General features: G+C 43.4%; 1 protein-coding gene and 1 pseudogene across 1 annotated transcript in view; one reads left to right on the top strand and one right to left on the bottom strand.

Moving 5' to 3' along the window:
* Window positions 1–327: 327 nt before the first annotated feature.
* Window positions 328–19,616, bottom strand: part of LOC145420005 (uncharacterized) — a 108,723-nt gene continuing 89,434 nt past the window's right edge. Inside the window, exon 2 of the mRNA XM_080288677.1 lies at window positions 328–1,546. Within this exon, the coding sequence (XP_080144803.1) occupies window positions 1,100–1,546 (447 nt within the window). The 3' untranslated portion in view covers window positions 328–1,099. The remainder of the gene's footprint in view (window positions 1,547–19,616) is intronic.
* LOC113036518 (tubulin alpha chain-like) lies at window positions 4,865–12,535 on the top strand (annotated as a pseudogene).

Here is a 19,616-nt window from a genome sequence, read left to right as displayed (position 1 = left end):
TCATGAGTACTGGTTCATTAAAGTATTCTTCACTATTTTGTTGCAGTAGATTATTTCAATTAACCTACTTCATATTCTGCAGTGAAATCTAAATTAGTGAAGAAATAAAGCAGACACCATAAACCATCCCTTAAATTATTTAAATCAATAAGGTGTTGGCCGGCATTCTGTTTTTGGCTGCATGTTAAGGTCAAAATGCTGATGAGGTCTGATCCAGTTTACTGATATACTCTGTTCTACATCCTGCACTGTAATATGAGGATTGTGTGTTTATTAAAATTAAAAATCATCATGGAGTCATTGACAAAAGAACATCAACATTCAGCCTGTTGTTTAGATATTTTTATTTCAGAAATGATTCCTAACAAAAATGGAGAATATAAAAACACAATCAAAGCAGTAAAGTCCATATTATGAAGTGTTTGCTGTATCAGACAATCATGTTTCCAGTCTGCTGCATCACAACAATTGAAATGCAAATATAAATGATTCACAACAATGAAAACAATATAGTGCAGATAAACATGGTGCTGTAATGAATCTGCTCTTAAACACAATAACAAAATACATTTTCCAAGAGAGATGATAATGATTCACATCAGAGTGAAGAACGAATACATTTACAACTGGTTTCTAACATTTCTTATAGATCGAACTGATCACTGATAGAAACAGAAGAATATTCAAAATGATACTCTGAGAGATACATGAATGAGATATGGATAAAATTAAATCACATAAAACAAAAAAGCACATAATCATTATAACTGGGGCCACCGTGGCTCAGGGGGTTGGGAAGCGTATCTTGTCTGGGCAAGACACTTTACCCTACCGCCTACTGCTGTTAGCCAGAGGGGGCCGATGGCGCATTCCACCAGTGTGTGAATGCGAGAGTGAATGAATTGTGGCATTGTAAAGCGCTATATAAATCCAATCCATTATGAAATAAAATATGAGCAGAAATATAGAAGAATTAAGTGTGTGTCTGAGCTGAAAGCTGCTCTCCTCTCCTGGTTTTCTGTATCACACAGACCACAACAACACAAAGCATCACCTGCAGACCGCTGAGCAGTATCCACCTGACTCTGTAGAAGGTCGATTAAACCCCAAAGGGCTCTCTGTGGATCAGAACAAATGCTTCTCCTGACACACACTCATTCTCTGACTTATAACCTGCACACACATACTCTCCTGCATCTTCCAGTGAGACATTAGAGATTATCAGGCTGTCACGGGAACAAGTGATTCTTTTGTCACTGCAGAACTTATCATCGTACACAATTTTGCCTTCTGTTTGGATCGACTTCATGAACATAAAGTCCGAAGTACTAGTTTTCCAATCATCAGAGCATCTCATAGTGACTTCATCTCCCTCTGAGAAAACCTTTACTGCAGGTGGACCAAATTTAGGGCACACGAAAAGCCAGTACTGATGTATTACTTTTTCACCTTCACAGTAGTAGATACCTGAATCATTTAACGTTAATGATGGAAGTACCAGCGAGAAGTTTCGACCAATTTCTTGATCAGCATCGTAGGAAATTTCCTTCATCCAAACTGGTCATGAATGGGGTCCATGAAGGGACACTCCAGCACAGCTGTGTCTCCCTCTGAAGCATAACGTAGCTTTGTTTGTTTGGTCAAACGTACAGAGTAAGTGCTCACACACTGCTGTTGGTTCATCACCAGGCAGATGTAAGACGTTGGTCGTGTGTTGACATGAAGAAGTGATGCGTTTGTCACCTGCAGGAAACTTTCTTGGACTTTATTCACCTTCCAAATTGTTCTGTCTTCGAAACTACTCAGCCCGGCTTGTTGCCACTCCCCGTAATGTCTGATCCAACGCACCGTCAGATTCTCACCTGCTCCTTTACATCGCACGTCTTCAGTGGCATCAGGACTTATGATAGATTCTTCCCACCTTACTGTCTTGCACACAGTCAGGCTGATGTTTCTCTCATATGTCACGCTGCCCTGAGTCCAGCACACATCTTGGTACAGTCCAGAGTCTGAGTGGGCCAGGTTGTTGAGAGTAAATGAAGGAGAACCATGAAATGTCTCAGGAAATGAGAGTCGTCCTGTCAGGTCTTCATGTACTGTGAATTTTCTGTTCCGGGGGTCAGAGATGTTCCACAGGACCAGAGTATCTTCACCAACACGTCTGGAGGTGATGCAGAAGCTGTTTTGATCTGGGAGCTTGAACTGTAAAGAGCCTCCTTCTTTTCTTATGGCGATAAATTCTTCTGCATGAATGTTGCTGATGAGAGTGAACAGCAGGGAGAAGCAGAGCTGTGCGACTGCAGCCATCCTGCTCAGAGGTCTCCTGGTGAGTGTCGTACAAGCACTGACTCTGCTCGCTTCATGATCTTCCTGTTTGTGGTTGGAGGAGGAACGCCACTTCTTTATCACATCATCAAGGAACACTTTGAAGCATTTGGCTCGATATCACGCCGTATATCTGCTTTCACTCTTCACAGGCCAAAGTGTGGACACAGTTTTTTTTTATACTTCGTTGCATGGGTCCAGGGGTATCAAACATGTGGTCTGGAGCACAGAAGCGGCCAGTCACAGTGTCCAATCTGAACCATTACAAGTGAGATAATGTCAGCTTTACCACACAGCCATGAATATTTATGAAAATGTAAAAGTCCTTTCTAAACTATTTAAAACTTTTTGAATTTTTTTTTCACAAAAAAGACAGAAAGATGGCGGGGCGCTAGGTCGCTGCGGAACTATGGCATTACACATGTGACAATTATATTATCTTGGCAGCATTTAGAAGAAATACATAGTTAATATGTTTTAGGCTGTCCCGAATTCTTTGATGTTGGGCTGAGAACAAACAACCAATACTCAGAGCAGGTCCAGTCAATCAACAATTATTTATTATCATACATGTATGGGAGAAGTACAAAATACCAGTCTCTGTGTCGCTCTCAAAGAAAAACACATGAAATCTACTGTTTTATTTTTCAGGGTGCACGCCCCTTCATGAGTAAGCAGATAACATAACATGCGTCAGTTACAGTTCGTGGCGGCTAGATAGAATTCCTTTTTTGGCACTCTTCTATAACACTTAGGATCTCAACTGCCTTTCACTCCAGGTGTTTCCTGTTGTTCTCACTATGAGGCCCAGGATCAGATGTGGCACATACTGAATACATCCTGTTCCTGTATCTGTAGGGATTTATACCAAATCTACACAAGTGGAAAAAATTAAGGTCATTTGTTGCAGAGAAAGGATTGATGGACAATGTGGAGGATATGTGGGAGGAAACGGACGTCAAACCACTGAAGTAAACATGTTTTCAGAGATAATGAAGAACTGCATGTGGGAAAGTGTACGAAACAGATAAAAGCCACGTGTGTGTGTGTGTGAGAGGGTCATTTTCTAAAGTATCAGATTATAAAGTCAAAGAGAAAACAACTTTACCATAAAAAACAGGCTGCGGAGCATCCACACTTCTTAAATCAGTAGTATATAACTGTCACATGTAAATGTGTAACAGCAGCAGTTATAACAGTCGTGATTGTGTTTTTGAATGCATGTCCAAGGTGTAGTTTATACCCTTGAGTAAGTATCTTGTTTGCATTTTATAGATATGATATTAATGTCATAGACGATGTTATAGAAGCACTCGCTTCTCTCTCTTTCTCGGCAGCTGTCGGAGGGGCTTTTTCAACCCAGGTACGTGATCCATGGTCCAATCAGCAGCCCACTGCACTTCAGTAGAGGAACAACCTGCAGAAATTCTTAAAACACAGGACAAAACACAAGCAGCTAACACAGACTTCTTATGGCAACTGTTGGGAGAAAGAAGTGATGAAACAGATGTCGGCTTTCTCACCCAACCATGGACATGCCGTTGGAAAGCTGACAGCTCACAGATTCTGATGACGGGTCTACACTTTGTGTTTACGTCTTTTTTTGCGCTAGATTCTGAAGCTGCAGGTCTTATCACTCTCCAACCAAAATTAACTGAACCAGCAGCAAAAGAAGATCCCAACTACATTTCACAATTCGCGTCACATAAACACCGTCATGAATTCCCTACGTTAAGAAGTGGCTCGGCCTTCCAAAATTCCCAGCGCTAGACTCTACAGCGACGGGATACTGTCATTGCCCATTGCTAGTCTGGTAGAGGAGTTTAAATGTGCAAAAGTGAGGCTTGAGATGTCACTCATGGACTCCCGGGACCCCATAGTGAGAAGAAAGGGGAGGAAGTGGACTCCAGCCACATCTGTGCTACAGGCCAAATCTGCTCTTCGCCATCGTGACGTGGTGGGTCACATCCAACAGGGCAGAGGAGGATTTGGTCTTGGAACAGTAACACCTCTGTGGCAACAGGCATCCATAACCGAACGTCGGAAAATGGTGGTGGAGGAGGTGCGTCAACAGGAGGAAACAGTAAGCTGTAGCGCTGGCCAAGCAGGGTCACTGGATGAATTGGGAGACTGTTGAAAAGAGGAACTCTCCTGGAGTGAAATCTGAGGAATGGAGTCTAATAGACTAAGTTTCATCATCTGAGCGACATACGATGTGCTACCTTCCCCAATAAATCTGCAGCTGTGGTTTGGAAAGGACCCATCCTGCCCCCTGTGTACAGTCCCAGCAATACTCAAGCACATCTTGGTTGGTTGTAGGACTAGCCTTACTCAGGGCAGAGATACATGGAGACACAACCAGGTCCTCAGGTGTCTAGCCAAGAAAGTTGAGTGCAAGAGAAAATCCATCAACACTCAACCTTTCACAAACCAAGAGGATCGTCGGCCTTCATCAACATTTGTCCGGGAGGGAGACAAGCCGAGGACAAGCCCCTCAACCCCGGACCTGGGCCCGCTGAAGGTTGCCAGGGATTGGTAGATGCAAGTGGACTTGGATCAGAGGCTAATGTTTCCCTCAGACATCGTAACAACTACTCTGAGACCAGACCTCATCCTTTGGTCCAACTCCCGAAAACTTGCGTACGTCATTGAGCTGACGGTACCATGGGAGGAAGCAATTGAGCGTAAGAAGCTGCGGTATGCCAACTTGGCAGCTGAGGCAGAGGACAGAGGCTGGAAGATCAAGGTGCGCCAAGTGGAAGTGGGGTGCAGGGGCTTTGTTGCCAGTACAACAGCAAAACTGCTTAGAGAGATTGGGATCAGAGGACAGTGCAATGGCAGGCTATAAGAGAATTAGCTAACACTGCTGAGAGGACCAGTCACTGGCTATGGTTAAAAAGGGCTGACATCACTTTGGCAGCTAAGGCAGTCAGCTAACCGCGGCACACATGCCCAGGATGGATCATCCCGTGGAGGGCATGCCTAAGTAGAGGGCTCTTCTTCTCTTTCCTGGGAGGCAGTGGGGAGGTAGAGCGTACAGCCTGATCTGGCGGAGAGGTATGGGAAGCCAGATTGGGCGCCCCCCTTCCGGCTCTCCTCTCTGCTCTCTCCTATCTTGTCTCTTTTGTTTTACTTCTCTCCATCACCTTTTCTATCCCTTTAAAGAAGTGAGCCTCCATAAATGTTAAAGAGGTAAGTATTACTTGTCAGTAGCAGGGAATTGATAGAAGAAAATAAATTGTAGAAAACTAAACAGAAGAAAGAAGAGAAAAAACAATTTAACATAAACCAGTGACACACTCCAGGGCCTGATCAACCCTGGCAGAGCCTCCTTGGATGAGGGTGTCTAGTGATAAAGGCCGAAACACCTGATGATTCCAAGGTCCACTACTGACGATGTGTCCCAAAATTGAATATGATAATCTAGATCAGATCTCTAATCCCTACACATAACCAAGGAAGGTTAAAAAATGGCAGATTAGCCTGGGTAAAAGACCAAAAAACCCTGTTAAGTTCAGGCATACAACGATGTGTCCTGCTGGTAAAGTTTATGGGCTGCCTTTCCTCATAACAGCCATCCCTCAAGACTTTCTCTATTCGAAGCAGTGCATTATCAGGGATTGTAACATCTAGTCCTTTTACTGAACCACCACAATAAAATCCCACTTCCTGCTGAGCTCTCTCTCTCTCAGTGTACTTCAAGAACAGTTTCCCATCTAAACATCTCTCTTTTCTGCATTATTCGCTTGCTTATTCCACACCAGTCTACCTTTGTGTACAGCACTGTTGGCCGCTGTTTTTTTTTATTTTTATTTAACTGTCTTCTTCTACTGCAGAATAGTTTTTAGGTTATCTGCTTTAAAAAGCCAGGCCAGGAAAATCTCCTTCATCTTTGTCTGTGTTTTATGTTCAGTTACTTTGACGCAAAGGCATCTGCTGTGATGCTTACACCTCTGATGAAGTGTCACAAGTGTCAGCTTTCTTTTTATAGATGTAAAAATATGGATATGTACTGATAAATGATCAGAATTATAATAATTTCTGACTGTCTGAGGCACAATTTCCCCAATCCAAATCAAATCGTGGATCGAATCGAATCAGGACCTTGTGAATTAGAATCGAATCGATTCTAGAAATCAGTGACGATACCCAGCCCTGGCGGAGCATTCACAGGCTTTGTGTATTAGTTGCTGTTTCCTAAAAACAATCAAGTGTTTGAATGAAATCCCTTTTCTCATTAAATGTCAAAGACCTAAATTTATAGTACTGAGGATTTTCCAGCCAGTTTGTGCAAAAATAACATTAAAAACTATAGTGGAACCCCCGACTTAGGAAATTAATTCATTCCCGAGGGTCTTTCGTAAGTCGAAAATTTTCGTAAGTCAAAGCACCCATCGCGTGTTTTGACTGAGGCGATGCTGAACGATCTGTTCATCCCAGTGTGGAGTCCATGCAACTCTGGCCCACAATAAATGAAAAACATAAAAATGACAAACAGTTTCCCTCAACAGCCACTTCAAAATCATACGTAATAGTGGGGTAAAACTGAAAGTATGAAGCAAAGTATAGTAAAAATAAACTACTGATAATTACTCAAAATATTTAAATCTTCACTAAGATGGGTCAATTACAAAACACATATTCATAAAAAAGTAACTTTTCCCAGGATAGCTGAAAACACTATTTAACGTGCCGCCTTAGGTGACGAACTCATTATAAACATAACACAAAATCTCTAACATTTACACGTACCTAAAAGACAAAATGCAGCAGCAGGCCTCTCTGCTGTGGAGGGTGAGGAGTGACAAAATGAATTAATTAAATACACCATTAAATAATTAATTAAATGCCCATTCGTTTCATTTACAACATTTACTAAATTATTTATTTCAATTTTTAATTAATTATTGACACGTTTGATTAATTATTTAATGATGAATTTGTCATACATCTGTGTTCATGAATTCATTTTATCTGTCAGCCTTATCCATCAAGCTCAGGGGGCGGGGTTAATGCTGCCACTGCAGCTTGTCTAACATCTGATTGGTTACCCTGCAAAGTAAGTGAAGACAGGGCCTAAATAATCAATTGCTATGAACTGGTGTGTGGACTTGGGGCAGCCAGGTATCCCAGAATGCATTTCAAAACACAATGTTTTCTACAGTCATTGGAGCAATCGTGCTGGCGCCCTAAAATGTAAGTAAAGTTTTAAAATACCGCGTTTTTCTGTCACCAACTACATTTTTAATAATTTTTTAGCCACAAATGTAGTAATGTAATCTTCACGTTTGTTCAGGTTGTGAAAATTCAGCACAGGCGATGTTTTCGGTGATGTCGCTAGCTCTGCTAACAGTCAGCTGACAGAGTGTACTGAGCTCACAGCCCCGGTGTTCTAGCTTAGCTGATTTTGACAATAACTGGGAAGATTAACATAAAGTGACTGACCTGGGTTAAAGATGACAAACAGGATTTAAAAGGCAGTTAGAAAACTACAGAGCACTTTATCAGTGGCTGATTATCCAATCACTGGCACACAGCTTTAAAACCACTGAGTTTTAGCTCTCAGTGGTTAAACATTGGACTCAATTCACTCAGGTTCTGTCTGTCAGGTTGTGCTTACTTCGCTGTTTTATTTACAGCTGAGCAAATCGGTTTGGCACAGATTAAAGTTAAGTTTCATGACTGCGTAGTTTTACTGAAGTTTATTGTCTCACTGGCACACATGTTAGACTGAAACATTCGGTTTTCTTTATCTGGTGTTCGTATGTGTTACGTTTTTTTCTTTTTAATCGTGAATTTTGAATTAAAACTAACATTAAAAATCTTTTTTATATGAGGATGTCAATGGAAAATTGTACTTAGTAGTCAGTATAAGCTTTTAATGATATAAGTTTACATGTGATAGAACACTGCATGATGACCTTTGTATGACTTAGACTGTTGTCCACTATAAGATTTGTTTCTGTTTTATAAATTCTTTCCCACAGCGATAATAGCTGAACAAGCAGTTTATCTCCTACCAGGAAGAGGAGAGCTGGACACTTTTATCAGCGCTCCCTCACAAGAAGAGGGGCCGCGTCCTTCAGAATCACACACACACACAAAATACACCTAACATACGCACATACATACGCACCAACATTCCTCTGTCTATTCACTATTGTATTACTTTTGTATATAAATAAAAACCCGGGCAGTGGCAGAGCGCACATCGCAGGGCCCCCACTCTGGTGTGAGCGTTCTGTGATCGCCCTTGCAAGTAAAAACTGCAGCGTGTGTGTCTCCACTCTCTGACTCTCAGCTGAAGAAGTGTCTCTTAGAATAAATCTCTTGACAGAGGAGGAACGAGAAAGCACATTTTCCACCGAGAGGAGCAGCATCTGAACCAGCATGCTGATCATGAAGACTCCAGTCTGTCCAGAAATATCCACTGTTTAATATTTATTCAACTGTAGAATTTTCTGAGTTTACTAAAATAAAAATAAAATCAGAGTAACATCTGATTTGTGTGGGGTGTTTTCTTTTTCTCTCTCTTTTTTTAAAATGATGTTCATGTTCCTTTTAACTCTCAAAGGCTTCTTAGAAACTATGAAAGACAAAACACATCGTGCAGACTTCTGGATGTTAGAAGAAAACTAATACTGATGGGTTTCACAGTGTCGAACAAGTCTGATGAAGTTAAACCTAAGAGTTGCTACATGACAGAAACACCAATATTATCTCTTTTAATAAAGTTTACACGTGTATACACAGGTCACGCTGATTATTGAACAGAAAGCACAAAGATCAGGTGTTAATCTGATTTATTTGCTCTCTCCTCCTTTTTAATATTCATTATAATTCAGAAATGGCGACTGAAACAAGTAGATATAACCCTAGGAAATGAAGCCGGTGTACCGTCAGCTGGGGTCATGAGAGCTGGGCTGGGCAGACATCCAGGAAATCCACAAAATCAGCACTTCTGCAAAGAGGCTCTATCTTAAAAAACGCTACATCCTCGGCTAAAAAAATATTAAAAGTATATTTGGTGACACACAAACAGAGTACTTCAAAGCACAGTTCAGTTAGGGGGCAGGGATAGCTCAGTAGGTAAAGTGGTCACCCCATGATCGGAAGGTCGGCGGTTCGAATCCACTTAACGATTACCCTGAGGTACCCCTGAGCAAGGTACCGTCCCTACACACTGCTCCCCGGGCGCCTGCTTAGTGGGCTGCCCACTGCTTCACTGAGTGAATGGGTCAAATGCAGAGAAAAACAAGTAAGTTCCCCATGGGGATCAATAAAGTATCCATTATTATTATTTTCTACATGTTCATAATTGTTGCTGAGAAACGCCCTGTTAAATTTGTATTATTTATTGTCATTTATGCTTAGAAATATTTAACCATATATGCTTAGAGGTGTATAATCGATTGTGTAGTGATAGGATGTGTGATCCTTAATAGTCTGCAAAGGCTTTGTGTGCATTCCAGAGTGCTCTGGCTTTCACACCCACACTCTGGGAGCATGGGAGAGGTCGTACCTTCTCTTATTGTTTTATGGTCGGATAAACGTGTCTATATCTGTTTTAGGCTAAGTGCCTTTTGTTTAGATGAACTGTTGGACTTCCAAACCAGCAGGGTTAGGGAAGTCGTTTATGGGGTCACACTCTGACAACACACACACACACACACACACACACACACACACACACACACACACACACACACACAGGCAAGGTACTCTTTGTGTGTATGTAGACGTCATATGTTAATGAACCTATGTATATTCATGTAACCTCAATAAAAGAGCAGTGTTACGGGGGAGTGGACGAGAGCGACTGGGGTCAAGCGAAGGAACGGCGCTTGTCGTGGTTCTCTCCCTCATGCATGAGTAACGTGAAGAACTTTGCCTACTTGGTGTTTAATGCTTTTTTCTGTGTAGTTGAATTGTCCTTAACGTTCCAGTGAATAGGTTTATGCTACAAACTTATCACACCCGCTGAAGGAATGGCCACCAGCCTGAAGCAATGGTTTTGACTCAAACAGCGTTAACCCCGCCCTCTGAGTTTGATGGGTGAAGCTGATGGATAAAAATAAATCAAGAACACAGCTGCAGGGTGAGGAGTGCCAAAATGAACAAAAAAAAAAAACATAATTAAATAATGAATTAAATGTTTTGTATAATTAATTAAAAATTGAGCTTGTGGGGATAGGTTAATTGGATAATCCAAATTGCCACTAGGTGTGAATGTGAGTGTGAATGGTTGTCTGTCCCTGTGTGTTGGCCCTGCGACAGACTGGCGACCTGTCCAGGGTGTACCCCGCCTCTCGCCCTATGACAGCTGGGATAGGCTCCAGCCTATCCCAGCTGCCCACCCCCCCCCCCCCCCACCCCCGCGACCCTGCCCCCCGCGACCCTGAAAAGGATAAGCGGAAGCGAATGGATGGATGGAATTAAAAATTGAATACATAAATGAAATTAATGGGTATCTATTAATTATTGCCACATTTAATTAATTATTAATGGTGTATTAATTAATTAATTTTGTCACTCCTGACCCTCCATACTCTTGATCCCTGCATCCCTTCATCAGCACATTGCGGGCATTTAGCCCTAAGAAGTAATACTTAGTAAAGCAAAATACACCAAACTTATAATTTAGTAAAGGGGGAGGATTACTGGCTGTGCGCCCCAGGGTGGCTGTGGCTACAATGCCATCACCAGTGTGTGAATGGGTGGATGACTGGATATGTAAAGCGCTTTGGGGTCCTTAGGGACTAGTAAAGCGCTATATAAATACAGGCCATTAATTTGCACCATGAAGCCCTGCTCTCACAAACTTGCATAGATGTAACATTGTCTGTGAAGTTAGATTTAAGAAAGAAGTCCTTGACGTTTTTACAACAGAACGTGACGTCATCAGGTTGGTGGGTTGGCTGCAGCTCATAGACTTACATTATATTAGAAAACCAGTGAACCTCAGTGGAAAACAAGATTAAAACTAACAAGTCTAAGGGGGGTCACTTTGGTGCTCCCCCTGGTTACAGCAAAGAGTTTCATGTTAAGAAACCAAAGATGTACTGTCCACTTTCACTCTGTGTCTCCTAAACGTCTGGATGGGAGATTTGCACAGGAGGTGGAGTTTTCCATCTACCCAGCTCCCCAAGTGTCCACCGCTGTGGTTGAGCCATACAACTCCATCCTGACCACCCACTCCACCCTAGAGCACTCTGACTGTGCCTTCATGGTAGATAACGAGATGACATCTGCCGTAGGAACCTCGATATCGCGCGTCCTACCTACACCAACCTGAACAGGTTGATCAGCCAGATTGTGTCCTCCATCACTGCTTTGCTTTGATGGCGCCCTCAATGTTGATCTGACAGAGTTCCAGACCAACTTGGTGCCCTACCCTCGTATCCATTTCCCCCTGGCCACCTACGCCCCCGTCATTTCTGCAGAGAAAACTTATCACGAGCAGTTAACTGTATCAGAAATCACAAACTCTTGCTTCGAGCCAGCCAATCAGATGGTGAAATGTGACCCTCGCCACGGCAAGTACATAGCCTGCTGCCTTTTGTACCGTGGCGAAGTGGTGCCCAAAGATGTCAACGCTGCCATTGCTACCATCAAAACCAAGCGCAACATCCAGTTCGTGGACTGGTGCCCCACCGGTTTCAAGGTTGGCATCAACTACCAGCCACCCACTGTGGTTCCTGGTGGAGACCTGGCCAAGGTCCAGAGGGCTGTGTGTATGCTGAGCAACACCACCGCTATTGCTGAGGCCTGGGCATGACTTGACCACAAGTTTGACTTGATGTACGCCAAGCGTGCATTTGTTCACTGGTATGTGGGTGAGGGAATGGAGGAGGGTGAGTTTTCTGAGGCTAGAGAGGACATGGCAGCTCTAGAGAAGGATTATGAAGAGGTTGGAGTTGACTCTGTTGATGGGGAGGGAGATGAGGAAGGTGAGGAGTAGGTTCATTGCAATAAAATCATCAAAGTTATGCAAGTTCGCTCAGAAGCACTGTTACGTTCTACCAAATCTTGTTACACATTCCTGTGTATATTTTTCAACTTTAAATAAATGTGTTTGAAAATGTGTTTTAATGCTATGTGAGAGTGTAACATGGAGACATGACCACTTTGTTTTGTAGTTCTGTTCTTTCAATATCAGCACTTTCTTTTATTAAGGTGCTGCTTAATAAAGAGTACATGAGCTGTTTAATCACTGGTATGCTTAATTTTCACCCCCCAAAATCTAGAAAAGAAAGTTAACCGCCAGGTTAATTCTGAATAAAGTAAAATAACGTAAATAAATTAAAATATAATAATTTAACATTATAATAACTAAAAGCAACATTTTTAGTGAATCTATATCTTTCTTAACCCCCCTAGTTCACAAAGCCTTTACTCTTCGGGCGCCCCTCATCCCCCGTTTTTTTCCGCCAAAATTATCCACACCCACTGCCGCGCTATGCATTCTGGGATATATTGGGCCACAAAGTCTACACCGCCACATCCTTAAAATTCAGGGAAATGAAGGACGCATTTGAGGGCCGGATTTCGAGCAGCCTTCGAAGTGGGACAGCCTTCGTCGCGTCGCTGTGACGTAATCGGCCTTAAAATGCGGCCTTTAAGGCTGCAGACCCTGAATTGGGAAACAGCCATAGCCTAACATATGAAACAGGAAAAGACGGCCGTGTAATCCCTTTATTTCCCTTGAGAGAGAAATGGATCTGAAACCACAGAAATCAGAGTGTTTGCAGAGTGCAGACACACAGATAATGAAGACATGCTGCTCGGAAATGTTAGATACAGATAAAAATGGAGTGTGTGTGTATGTGTGTGTGTGTGTGTTAGGGCTGGGCCATATTATACCGTTCACGGTAATACCGGTATAATGTTAGGCAACGATAGGAAAATGAAATATCGCGATAGAATATGAGTAAAACGCGCATGTGCAGTGCCTTTGTTTTCATACGCACATGGCCGATTGTTGAGTGAAACAGATGAACCAGAATTGGTTTGTAAAAATGGTGCAACTTCCGTGATGTGGAACTGGTTTGGTGTTTGTCCGTCAGATACACGACAAAGCACATTTTTTTGCAGAACATGCAAGCGGCCATCGTTATTGTCGTATTTGTCGGACTAAGATGCCCTTAAATCTGGGAGTAATCTGGGTCCTAAACTCCGTATACTTCAGGTCAAACGAACACTGCAGCATCACTAAGAGTTAAAAACTGTCTAAATTCTTTCATCTTTAATAAAACGATCAGCATTGCTGCTTTACCAGGTGTAACTATGAAGTTTAACTTCCAGGCATCCATGAAAACAAAATGTATTACATTTAACGGAGTTAGAAGCTAGCAGGAAGCTAGCGGAAGTTAGCTCGTGAAGGATACAAAAAAAACAACAACAGCAATAGAATAATATTAAACACAAAGTGAACCCGTCTTCCTTCATTAAATAGGTTCTTTTAGATGTTAAGGAGGAATTGACTTAACCAGGCTGGCGGAGAATGAAGACAACCGGACACCTGCGGCAGATGGGGAATCAGTGAACTTTTATTGAGACAGAGACAACCTCTCAACACAGCTCACATCAGGAGATTCCGAAGATTTGCTGTGAGGATGGGTATATATTCTCTAAAACTTACAGGAGGGGGTTGTGAGGAACGTGCTGCATTAGCAGAAAAACAACTCCATAAAAGGAAATCGGCCTTGGGTGTTCTAGTCTCTTCGCTTGCAGATATCTTGCACCTGCAGGATGAGGCGATCGCTTCTTATCGCTCTCAAGGCCAAAGTCGTGAGCACATTTTTATTACACAGTTGCACAGTAACTTTAAAGCTGAACAATATTTAAAGCTGAATAATGTTTGATCAGATTATATTTTCTTCAAATCCCCCTTTTGACCCATCTTAAATGGGTCAACACACAAAAATAAGTAACATTCAAAGGAACACAGAGACGTGTCGAAGCCTGGCTCGAAAAACTCCTCGGGTCTTATCATTTGTCTTTATCTGTCATTGCAGATGAGGAGAAAAGAGTCCAGGCACCACCCTGCCCAGGGGTCGGCTGCAAGCAGTCTCGGTTCCAGACGAAAGCAGTAACAGCTGTCCTGCACACAAGGATACAACGAGTCAGTGCAACCAGGGTAGTGACACAAAATTAACAGTTCCTGTAACCCAGCAACCAAAAAGCATAAGTAATGATAAAAATGTGGAGAGTACAGAGTATACTATAATAATGAGAGATATAAACGTGAAAATGTGAAAGAATAAATCAACAGTAAAATAAACCCAGAACGGTAACTGCTAAGGACATTCAAAAGTGAATATGGTAAAACGTGAGGAAGGGGTGTGGAAAAAAACAATTTATATCCAGTGGTGGGAGTACACATTCGCTCAGGCTTAAGTCCGGAGACCCTGAGAACATCGCTTAACCCTCACAACCCGACCAGACACAGTTCAACCAGATATATCCTTCAAGAGGAAGTGGGTGAGGGAAACAATTAATAACAAGCCTAATACAAAACACCACAGAGAAACAACCATTCTAGAAGCATTTAAACAAGAGAAAGACGATAATGTTCGTCACCCTCACGATCAGAGTTTTCATCATCCGTTGGCGAGGAGGTGGGAAGTTGACTAGCCAATAAAGGCATCTGCCGGGCGAGATCCTTATCCTCAGGAGTGAGAGCTGTAACAATCAGTCTCTGGAAGAGGGATCGAATGCATGGAATACAACAGCAACCGCAGGTGACTAGGACAGCAACAAAAACTGAGATGGAAACTAGGATGGAAGCTACAAGGGCCTTATATTTGCCAAACATGTTAAGCCAAGAGTCCCACATGGCAGTATCAACGCCCGAGTGTTCCTTCATTTTAACAGTAAGAGCTGTGAGACCAGTAATAGCTTTAGTGAGGGAACCATCAGGAGCTGTGTTATTGGGGATATAGGTACAGCACTCCTGACCAAAAAGGCTGCAGACTCCGCCTCTTTCTGCGAGGAGAAAATCCGTTGCGACCCTGTTTTGGAAAGCCATTAGGGAAGTGGCAGATAACTGTGCATGCACAGCTTCAAAACCATCTCGAGTGTAATTAGCCAACAGTTGCACATTAAAGTGAATGTAGTTAATTCTGTCTACATTCGCATTTATTTCAACCATCCAAAGTATCGAGGCCCATCCTGCTTTAACCTGGTCTCGCAGTTTATATTCATCGGGGACCCCACGGGGTATACCTACAGCATCAATATAGGTTGGATTATGAGCTGAACCTGGGATTAGAGAACGTTTAGAGCGGCGTTCAGAGGAGGATGGGAGGCCAACTTCGTGTACTTCTATAGAGAGATCTACTGGAGTGACTAAAACAGGTAAAATAAGAGTTATGAGAGCGCAAAGACCTGACGCATCCCGAGGGAAACCATCATATAACTTGTTATTGCCACACCACCACCACAAATCAGCCCTAGCCGTAGGTCGGAAGTTTGGTTTCATAACCGTCATCTCAGTGCACCAAGAAGAGTTCAAGCTACCTAGTTTTACTGCATTGCCAGTCAGGTTAATACAAGTGAAATTGTTCACAGCTACATCTGAAGAAAAGAAAGGTGGTTTATTAGAGACCGAGCGTTGAGTTTTAGGAAAGTGGTTTTCCAGATATGAGCAATGACCTCGTTTTGTATTGTTCATAAGATGCAGGAGGCATGCACTATTGACTGGCGCCGGTACCACTCTTAAAGTGGGGCGGGCTCCCATACACACTATGCAGTCGGAAGCCGTCTTGTCAGCAGCTTGTTCAGCTAGTAGTAACCAGTTGTTTGTTGCTCCAGAAATACCGGTTAGAATTTGGAAGAGGTCATCTTTAGACATTTTATTTGTCTCTACTATGCGTATTCGGCCGTTTCTCCCCCCGTTTGTATATGTCACCGGAGGGCCATTAAAGGTGGGATTATCATCTTTAACTACAGAGCTTGGAGCTGCACCAACGCTAGGGCACATTTCCATTTGCCAATACAGGGCGGTGCGATCAGTCCAAGGGGCAAGTATAAATTGTTGACAGGAGGTCAAGGCCAGATCCTTTAGGGTAAAAATTAAGCCTGAAAGATCCGGTTTTTTTGCTATTCTGAGCATATTTTGGTTTCTCCAGTGCAAAGCCTGACCCCTAGAGTGCTTGGACCAATCGAGGTCCGTTTCTGACACTAAACTGGACCACTTCCACTGATGCCAACCTCCCAGGGTTATATACCACACTGAGGAGGAGAGATGTACTGCAAGGTTAAAAAGATCCCCCCCTTGGTCTTTGGTGACGGGAGTGACTGGGAAGCTAGCGAAATCTATTTCGACTACCCAACTTTTATTGTTGGGGACACAGAGAGTAATCATTCTAGTCGTACTTGGGGTACAGGAGGTAACCGTGTCTCGTTTCTTTCTAAATGGATCGGGCGTGGGCAAAACTGGAGAGGAAGTGGTGGGCAAGACCCTAGGGGCTACATTTGTCAGATTGGGACTGTCAGAAGGGGGCGAAGCTTTTGAACTTGAAGGTGTCAGAAGTTTCGGGGGCCCTTCACAGATCAGGATTATGCCAATGGGAATGAGACCCAGGGCCAGGAAGCAAACAAAGACGCAACATCTTTGCCTGCCTGTCATTTCAGGGGGAAAGGGCCAAGACATGTTTACTTAGCTTGGATGTCTTCTAATAGAGGATGATGGGGCACAGAAAGGTGGTCCAGTTCCCCCCACCTCGCCAAGGGCGTGTTCTAGGAGCTAAAGAGCAACAAAAAGTATCAGTGACACAACTTTAAATGAGCTTTCAGCGGTTAAAACTATTGCAATGTAAAATGTAAATCTTAAAAACTCAAGCCAATATAAAAGCAAAGTCATAAAAGATGTTAAAAATAGAAAAATAAAAATGTTTAGTTCAGTATGAAGAACACCCCCTTTTGTAACCAGCCGGCTTGTAGGTTGAGTTTTGGCTCCCTCAAGTGGTTGGTGATGCTGTTGCAGCTCCTTCTGACAGGTCCTTCTGCACCTCTCTCAAGGTTCTTCCTGGTTCGGTGGCAGCAGCGCACTGTGTGTAATGAAACCAGGTGTCACCTTTCCCTTCGAGCCTGACAGCGTGGGAGGTCCGCTCTGTTATGCGGTAAGGGCCTGTCCAGCGAGGCTCAGCCCACTTTCTCTTTGTGACTTTCAGGAGGACGTAGTCCATTCCAGGTGTAGCCGCCTCTTTCAGCTCTTGCTGGTTTCTTTCAGCGACCTGTGAGGAATACTGGGCAACAAAACTGCGGAGCATGTTATAATATGTCCTCGGATCGAGGTCTGAATCAGCTTCATCCGACATTAACAGGCGAGAGGAGGGGCCAGGAAAAGGCCTGCCATGCTCCAACTCAAATGGAGTGTAACCAGAGGTTTGATTTACTGAGCATCTTATGGACATTAATGCAAGAGGCAATGCCTTAACCCAATCTAATTTGGTCTGTGCACAGATTTTAGCCAATTTAGTTTTTAGAGTTTGATTCATCCTTTCCACTTTCCCCTGGGATTGGGGGTGGTAAACTGAGCCAAACTTATGTTTCAAACCTAATGCGGCTTCAACCCTCTGCAGATCGTGGTTCCTGAAATGTGAACCATTGTCCGACCTTATGACCTCGGGAAACCCATGCTGTGGTATATAATGATTAATCAGACACTTCACCACAGTTCCACTGTTTTCACTTGCTGTCGGCCAGGCTTCTGGCCAACCTGAAAATGCATCCACAGCCACCAGCAGGTACCTGTAACTACCTACTCTGTCCACCATGTCTGTGTAATCAATGATTATTTCTTTCCCTGGGCAAAGTGGGATGGGGAAGTACCCTGCTATTGGCTTGAAGGCGGGCTTGATTCCAAATTGGTTGCACTCCTTACAGGTTTTAACCATGTATTTTGTCATGTCTTTTAGATAAGGGTGCCACCAGGCGGCTAAGTTCCTCATCATTTGTGCAGGTCCCACATGCCCCACTCCATGTGCCTCTTCCATTGCTGTCTGTCTGACCCCTGGCGGTAGAATGGGCCTTCCATCTGGGCCACGCCAAACATCTGTGTTTGTGGCCCCTCTTGTTACCCATAATGATTTTTCCTGGGGGCTGGCTTTGTCCTGTAACTCTCTGATTGTGGCTAGGCCTAGTTGTATGGGTGGTCTTTCTGGAGGGGGTGTGGCTTCTGGGTCCATTACCATAATCAGGGAGGGTAAGTAACCAGCTGTCTGCTTAGCTACTAAGTCGGCCTGTTTGTTACCTAATGCCACTAAGTCCAATCCGGCACTGTGTCCTTTGCATTTTACCACTGCCACCTTAACAGGTAACAACAGTGCTTCCGCTAATTCCCTCATTTCTATCTCATGTTTAATAGGCTTTCCGCTGGCTGTCAAAAAACCAGCTCTTAGCCACTGCTTGAGCTCCACATGCACTGCTCCCACAGCATAAGCTGAATCACTGTATATATTCACTTTCTGTCCCTTTCCCATCCTTAAGGCTTCAATCACCGCTCTCAGTTCAGCTCTCTGTGCAGACTGTTGTCCTGTCAACTGCTCTGCTTTCACTGTTTTCCATCTCATGTCTGTCTGTTCCACTATTGCCCATGCAGCCTTCAACATTCCACTTTCAGTTCTGAAACAACATCCATCTGTGAACCAATCTTTTTCTGCATCCATTAGAGGTTCTGCCTGCAAATCTGGCCTGATTTTCTCCTGTACCTGCACAACCTCTTCACACATATGTGGTTCCCCTGATCCCATGTGATCAGCCATGTTTATGCCTTCATGTGAGTAGGTGATGTGTGGTGCTTCCAAAATGGTACTGAGGCGTCTCTGCCTGAGTGAAGTGAGTGTGAAGGCCTGTGAGGAGACGTAGGCCACCACACTGTGTGATGTCAAAATTTTTAGTGGGTGGTTCATCACTATGTGTGCTGTTTTCTGAATGATTTTTGCAAGTCCAGAAACGTGTTGTGTGCACGGTGGGTGGCGTTTTTCAGTCTTGTCAAGCATTACGCTTACATATGTCAACACTTTTCTCTCTCCCCCTTTTTTCTGGAACAGGATACCATTGATATGGGTTCCAGTTCCAGAAACATCAAGATGAAAAGGCAAAGCATAATCTGGCACAGCAAGGTCAGAGGCGACAGAAAGCTGTTGTTTTAACTTTATAAACGCCTGTTCTGTTTCTGTAGTCCATGAGAGGGGAGCAGAGAGGTTTCTCATGCCTTGTTCATTTACCAAAACGCGCAAAGGGGAAGTAAGGCCAACATAGTCTGGGACATAGGTCCTGCTGTA

This window comes from Astatotilapia calliptera, chromosome 14 (assembly GCF_964374335.1).
Source record: "Astatotilapia calliptera chromosome 14, fAstCal68.1, whole genome shotgun sequence".
In the NCBI taxonomy this organism is placed as follows: domain Eukaryota; kingdom Metazoa; phylum Chordata; class Actinopteri; order Cichliformes; family Cichlidae; genus Astatotilapia; species Astatotilapia calliptera.
This window is presented reverse-complemented; position numbering and strand designations above follow the sequence as displayed.